This window comes from Phycodurus eques, chromosome 16, assembly GCF_024500275.1.
Source record: "Phycodurus eques isolate BA_2022a chromosome 16, UOR_Pequ_1.1, whole genome shotgun sequence".
Lineage (NCBI taxonomy): Eukaryota > Metazoa > Chordata > Actinopteri > Syngnathiformes > Syngnathidae > Phycodurus > Phycodurus eques.
Window position 1 is genome coordinate 23,456,406 of NC_084540.1, and position 7,423 is coordinate 23,463,828.

Below are 7,423 nucleotides of genomic sequence, written 5' to 3' on the forward strand. Positions count from 1 at the left end.
GACTTCAATGAGTACTCAAGAAGTGAAAGATAAGTAAGGGCTTCACTTTGAAAAACATCGGCGACCCCCATCTCAGGCTCGGAATCGAGATGGAAAAGAAAATGCGACTGCATTCCATCACGGTGAAAGAAAAAATACACGGAACCGGATTACCGGTAGACTTATTCAAAATGTGGACTATTTTGCAGGATTCCATTTTGAATGTCGGGAGAGAGAGGCCGAGTGTTGGTTTTTCGCGCCCGTTTTTCAGGCGCGAGCGGCGCAACAAACAGACAAATGGCCACAAAATCGTCCACAGAGTTTTTCTCGGCCAATCCGCCGGCAAAGGTCACGGGCCGACGGAGGGAACGGACGATGACCGTTCGGATCGGATTCGCTGGCGGACTTAAATCTTTTCGAATGAGATTTCGGAAGAAAAGTGCGAACTGTCGAAGTCATCGGGAGCGCCGGTAACTGCGGCGGCTGTTTGGGCGCTAGCAGCAGCTTCGCCCTACGCCCGCACCTGCTAAGTAAACATTCCAACAGCTTCTTCCCTCTTTTGAAACAGCTCACTTACAGTTCCATTGCAACATGCTGACAATTATTTTGTTGTCTCGAGTTTGTTGTCACATTCCCGCGGGGCCCGTTCGACATGACCCGTGCACTCGCTGCGGTCGTCTCGCCGCGCTGCGCTATTTGCATATCTGTCGTCGACCAATACCGGCCACTCGTCCCAGAGTAGCATCCGCGCCATTTGCACAATCGACATTGTCCCAGATGATCGCGCTACTCGTCACTTTAAACCGCGTACGCTCCTTGAAGTGTCGGCGCCCTTTGCGCAATGCTCACCGCGCCGGACTATTGCAAAATGAGTCATTGGAAGTGCGAGAGGACAATTGTCGAAAACAAATGAACAATTGGAACGGCGTTACCGGATTTCTAGCAACCTTTTTTTATTGCTCGGCGAAGTGTCTTTGTCTCCAAAGCGTTCTCTGTCAATTGACCGTCTGTTGTCGTACTCGAGCGGCTTCGACTGCCGGAGACAAATTCCTTGTGTGTTTTTAATAAAGATGATTCTGATTCTGACATTACGAATGTCAGCTGCTCAACTTGTCAGCGGCAATAGAAATTGGAGCAAAATTGCGGTTGATGTCCCGTTTCATCGTATGAAAATTCAAAGCGTGTGCATGCGCATGCGTAAAGCTTCGTTTGGCCTCCTCCCACGTGTGGACACACGAAGCCACAGCTGAACAAAACGGGCCATCCGAACCCAGTATGGCGCAGGGGCCTTCCGGTTTGCTTTCTCGCTCGCTCGGGGCAAAACCGAATTCGATGGAGCCTTTTATGCAGAAATGCCGCACGTGCTGAAGCATTCGCATGTGCTGTGTCGGGTTTTTCGACAGGGGACCCGGACACGAAGCTAAACATCTCCTTGTCGTTAAACGGGAGGAGGGATGATTCCAAACAGAGCAACTGCGTGAGGAATCATTTCTCATTCCCTACCCCTTGCTCACCAGATACGTGTTTTTTATATCGCGAACGATCGAGTCGGACTCACGGGCTACAACAATTCTTCACAAACTCCCACGATTGTTTACATCGTGAACTGTAACGTTGACTCGGCCGTTAACGACGCGTGTGATTAACGAACGTACCTGATCAACGTCGGCCACGACTCGTGAATTTGTGTCGTGCTGAAAATCGAACAATGCCCCAGAAATGGAAAATCATTTTTCTGTATTATAATCTGCTCGCGACATTGTTGTTGGCGACCTTTCAAGATGCATTGCGGGCACCATAAGGGCGAGGACTTTTACTCACCACACGTTCCAAAATGGCCAACTCGCCGTATGGTGGATAGGGTTGACCTTTTCTCGCAACTGTTGAACTTTATTGCTGCGCACCAAAAGACTTTTGTAACAGTGGCAACAGCTCAACTCGACGCAAGACACGCACACACGAGTTATCATTTGGAGCCTTTATTGTTGAGTTCCTTCGTCGTACTGTTGACGATGTCAACGAGACGTGAAGGAGGAGGAGCTCTTGGAGGATGAGCTGACCGCCCTGCCGTCTACCACCTTCTCCACCACCGTCACCACTCGCTTGGTAGAGGACGTGGACGACGAGGTCGAGGAAAGACTGCGGACCGACCGGAGGACGGACGTGAGGGCGGCGGGCAGGCGGCGGGCGCGCGGGCCGACGCGACTCACCTGCCGACGCTCTCGCCCTCCAGCAGGCGGCGGTACTCGGCGATCTCCATCTCCAGACGCGTCTTGATGTCCAGCAGCATCCGGTACTCCTGACGCTGGCGCTCCGAGTCGGCTCGCAGCTGAATCAGCCGCTCCTCCAGCGAGGACACCTACGGGACGGGAGGACGCGTTACACACGCTTGGCTTCCCGCCCGCGGCTCGCCGCTCACCTGCATCTGGAAGCTCGACAGCACCACGGAGTAGCGACTCTGCGTCTCGGACAGCGTTCCTTCCAGCGACGCTTTCTGCGCAAACAAACGCCGCAAACGCTCACAAGAAAGAAGCTGACGTCTCCGATGAGCGCGCAATCTCTGTTAATGACGTTCTCTCAGGGAATCGTCTCAACGATGCCGCATCCGACTACGCAAAGATGCGTCTGAGACTTTGAAAAAGCAGACCGACGGTAAATGTTCTTCGCTTTCATCTACACGATGTAGTCGTATTCATGTTCATCCTTCCGTTGTTCACGTTTCAATCTTTGGATGCTAGCTACAGAAAGAAGAAACAAAACTGAGATCTCGAATCTTACATCGGCGGCCTCGGCAAGCGAGGTCAGTTGCACACGTCGCTGAATTTGCGCTGATCTTGAAACTGACATTGTTCTAGTTTCTACTTCGTTTTCATGTTGCCGCTATCTGTGCCTGATGGGGCCAATTGTAAGTAGAGTTCAAAAGTCGAGCCCCCACCTGAAAACGTCGAGCTGAAGGACGCCGACACGTTGTGTGTCAGAACGCTGTCCTGTTTGTGTTGTGTAGTCACGTGTTCGTGTAGCGCTTTACCATGCCCAACGTGGACTGCAGTTCTATCTGGAGCGCCTGCAGTGTGCGTTTGACGTCAGTGATCTCCGACCTGGACGTCTGCAAGCTAACCGTCTGCGTCAGCACTTCTTTGTCGAGAGCCTCCATCTGCAAACACACACACACACACACACGCAAGCGATGTGGGCGTGCACACACGCGATGCACACGCACGCTAGCAATAATGTTGTGGACCTTGGCATTGAACCAGGCCTCCAGGTCTCTGTGGCTCTTGGCCGTGATTGCCTCGTAATGTTCTCTGATTTCGGCCATCATGGCTGACAAGTCCTGACCAGGGGCCGCGTCCACCTCCACGTGCACCTGACCGCTCATATGAGCACGCAACGCTGCCAGCTCCTACACACACACACACACACACACACCGGACGGGAGCGGAAGGGCTTTCAGCTAATTATTCTGATGTTAATGAATACACAGCTCGGCTCCGACAGCAGAAGATGAAGACGGCGCAGAAGACGTAGAAGAAGAAGAAGACAACATTGAAGGAGCAGAAAGTGCAGAAGAAGACTTAGAAACAGTGCAGAAGATGCAGGCAGGCGACCTCCTGGTGGTTCTTCTTGAGGAAGATGAGCTCCTCCTTCAGGCCTTCAATCTGCATCTCCAGGTCGGATCTGGCCAGCGTGAGCTCGTCCAGGACGCGCCGCAGTCCTCCGATGTCGGCCTCCACCGACAGGCGCATGGCCAGCTCGTTGTCGAACCTGCGGCGGCGGGCCAGATTGCGACGATGACGGATAAGGACGACGGAGGGACGACGGGTCTTCTCGCAGTGAAGAGCGGCGAGAAGCGGACTCACTTGGTTTTGAAGTCTTCTGCCGCCAGTCTGGCGTTGTCGAAGCTCAGGTGGGCCGCTCCGTTCGTCCGGGTGGCATCCTGGATCTGCAAAAACAAAGAAGAGCTGAGTCGAGATGTTGTTTCCGCACGTCAGTGGTGAAAAGAAACTTCGCTCAATGCGGGCATTCGCAATGCCCGCATTGAGCGAGGCTTGCAATTCATGAGAAATTCAGTACTTTAGTACATTTCAGAATCTGTACTTTTTTACTTAAGGAGCAGAATAAGTACTTGCACTTTTAACAGAAATTTTTTTTGAACCAGTTTAGTACAGAGTGTGAGTATTTTGTCGTCACCTTGGCGTTGAGGTTGGCGATGGTGGCAAAGTAGGCGGTGCAGTCTCTGCTGGCGGGGCCCACTCGGCTCTCCAGGAACTGATGGATCTTCAGCTCCAGCTCGGCGTTGGCCTTCTCCAGGGAGCGCACCTTGTCCAGGTAGGTCGCCAGTCGGTCGTTCAGGTTCCGCATGGTGAACTTCTCGTTGCCCATCAGCGCGTCGGTCCCGCGCGCGGCCATCGAGGAGAAGCCGCCGCCCACGCCCGGCGACGAGACGCGCACGTCGGAACCTCCCGCCCCGCCGTAGACGCTGCCGGCCCTCACGGCCGTGACGCGGCCGCCGCCCACGACCGAAGCGGTCCGGACCGACCTGGCGGAGGAGCGTGAGACGAAGCTGGAGGTCATGGTGGCGTGCTGAGGCTGAGGCTCGGCGGAGAGTGACGCAATCCGGAGCACCGCCGCCTTTTAAAGAGTCTCTCTGCCAATCTGGTATGTGGGTGCGGCGGGGGCCGGAGAGGGGGGGGGGGGGGGGGGGGGGGGTGTCACCTTTGACACGCGCTTCGAGTTGGGAATCTCGCTCAGCTCAGGAATGAAAACCAGCAGGTCTGACTCGACGCACTCCATTTTCGCTTTTTTGCGACAACACAAGAAAACCTGAGCTGCTCTTAGCATTCTTGGACTGTTTCCACATTCTTCTTTCTTAGTTCTTGTTCTTCTTTCTGCTTCACCTCTGATGCAAAATGTACACAATCGTATTTTAATTTGTGGATATTGAGTTCTATTCTTGCTGGCTAATGACCGATTGGAGTTGACTATTGGGTATATGTTTGTGTTTGGGGTGTATTTGTTTTTTTAAATCAAATCAGAGGATGATCAAATCGGATGAGACAATCTTCCACAGAGCAGAGAAGACAATCGGAGTCGGATAGTCGTTCGAACTGCTCTAAGTGCTGGAGGACTCTGCATCTTTTTGCACAATTGTTTTTTTGTCAATGTCTTTATGTCCCCAAAGTGTTCTGTCAATCGACCGTCCGTCTGTTGTCGTACTGGAGCGGCTCCGACGACCGGAGACAAATTCCTTGTGTGTTTTGGACATACTTGGCAAATAAAGAGGATTCTGATTCTGATTCTGATTCTGATTCTGATAGAGGAAAGTAGTCCACGTTTTTTGAAGATGATGGGGCGTGTCTTCTCCAGGTACGAAATAAAAGAGATGCGCAGAGAAGTATTCTTGGAACGAGCACTATCCAATCCTTTTCCTGGATACGTGTTGTTCCTTCTTACAAGAATATACGCAAAATCATCTTTGATCTTATCCACATTTCCTAACTATTATCGAAGTCGTTTGAACTCTGACATCCTCCATCTTTCTTCCGCCTCTTGGTCTTTGTGAGGCTCCCTCGGATTTGCGGCGATCTCCTGACTGGTTGATTTGCGAGTTCGGTGACAGAAATGTTATCTTCTGATTGACGAAGCTTCGCGCTCCACCTCATGGCTGCCGTGTGGCGTCCCGCAAGGTTCGCACCCAAGGCCTCTTTGATTTTTGGACTTTTCTCTCGTGAGCTTCTGCCACTTTAGCTTCAAGTGAGCTCTTGACTTTGTATGTCCAGCGTCTCCGTCCAGCCTGCTTTGTCTCGCCGCAGACAAGCACGAAGTGGTGATCGTTGAGTCCACGCACCAGATTCGTATTCTGTCCGAGCCAAACTTGGGAACCATCAGTACGTGCCCTGAACATCGACTGGCAACCGGTCCACTACTTTACATTCCTGACACACGAACACATAGTCGCACATTCAGCCGTGCACGCGCATCATGTGGACCTCCACACGTACACTAATACACGCACACAAATACACACACTCCATGTGTGCGGATATACACGCACAGGAATACGCACGTGCACACGTACGCAAACAGACACACAAAGAACTGCACGCACGCGTACACACGAAGAATTCTTGCGGTGGGTGTGGGTCTCCCCCCCCCCCCCATTTACGAATGAGTGCAAATCGATGTCATCGGTTGTTTGAGCTCGAGGGGTCCTGTTGATTGACGCACCCTGGCCCCGCCCCCCTCCCGGTCAACCAGTCGGTCTGGAAAACAAATGCAGAAATGAAGCAAGGCTTACATAACATCGAATCAATCAAAGTGACAGAAAAAAAAAGAATGAATAATAAATGAACGCGATCGACACAAATGAAGGAAAAAGTCTTTTTGTATTTTTGAGTTTTGTGAAGCTAAAAGGAAGCCACGCCCACGTCCTCCCTGCTCGCCAAACATCAAGTGCATATAAACATTAGGGGTGTAACGATTCATTCGTTCGCTAACCCTGTAGTCTGTCTTCGTCTAGTTAGAAAATGTATCGCCGTATGTTGTTTTAAGCCGCGGCCCGACGGATAAGATCATCGCCCGCCACCGCGGGGGACCTAGGTTCGAGACCCCCACCGGACCGTCCGCCGACGTCCCCCGGACTCGCGGCTGCGGCGTCCTCGAGCGAGACGCCGATACCCCGAAATGCTCCGCTAGCGTGTGTATGTGCTCGCTGTGATGGCTTAAATGCAGAGAACAAGTTTCGTGTGCGTGTTCATGACAATAAAAGATGATTCTTCTTGAAAACATTTTCTAATTGACTGTATCAATACAAATAACGCATTGGATTTAAGCTTGGCAGGCTTTATATGGATGCGTACCTCCCATGATGCCCTGCAAAGAGCGCAGGGCATCATGGGAGGTACGCATGCGCAGCAGGAGGGCGCAAAACCAGCGGAACGTCCCGCGAAGCTTCAATCCCGAGTACGGACGCATTTTGGTTTTGCTGCCATCGAAAAGCATCGAAGATGACGCGTGCAAAAAAACCAAACAAAAAACAGAGTCGAACTGAGTCACATGAGAAGACGAGTTGCAAGTCGCAAGCGAGGCCGAACATCCATCGGTGACACATTTCAGGCAAGGTTTGCTCACGACAGCGCGCCGCCCAAAAGGTTGGCGAAGCTACGAAATTGCATCGCGGACGTCGCGGCACAACACCGGCGATCGTCGGCCGGACATCGCAAGTGACAAGCGCGGCGACATGAGAGGAGCTGGACCCAAGGGCAGGCGGAGGCGGACAGATTGGTGCCGAACAGTTCTATTTAGGAAGGTAATGGAAGCGGTCCCGGGGGCGGTGGCGCGGGCAGGCGGCCGGCTTGGCGGCAGGAGTGACGTGGGTCGGAAACACAGGAGTCAGAAAAGGGAACGAAGCTTACTAGAATCAAGTGGGCCGTGGTACCGCTTT

At 52.5% G+C, this 7,423-nt stretch overlaps 1 protein-coding gene across 1 annotated transcript; it reads right to left on the bottom strand.

The window, feature by feature from the left end:
• Positions 1-1,942: 1,942 nt before the first annotated feature.
• On the bottom strand, positions 1,943-4,598 carry LOC133414630 (keratin, type I cytoskeletal 13-like). Its single transcript, XM_061700130.1, has 8 exons — positions 4,171-4,598; positions 3,840-3,922; positions 3,588-3,744; positions 3,221-3,382; positions 3,008-3,133; positions 2,399-2,473; positions 2,190-2,338; positions 1,943-2,118 (listed from the first exon to the last, which is right to left on the bottom strand). Exons 1-8 carry the CDS (start codon positions 4,552-4,554, stop codon positions 1,995-1,997), a joined length of 1,260 nt encoding a protein of 419 aa, XP_061556114.1. The 5' UTR covers positions 4,555-4,598; the 3' UTR covers positions 1,943-1,994.
• Positions 4,599-7,423: the final 2,825 nt, after the last annotated feature.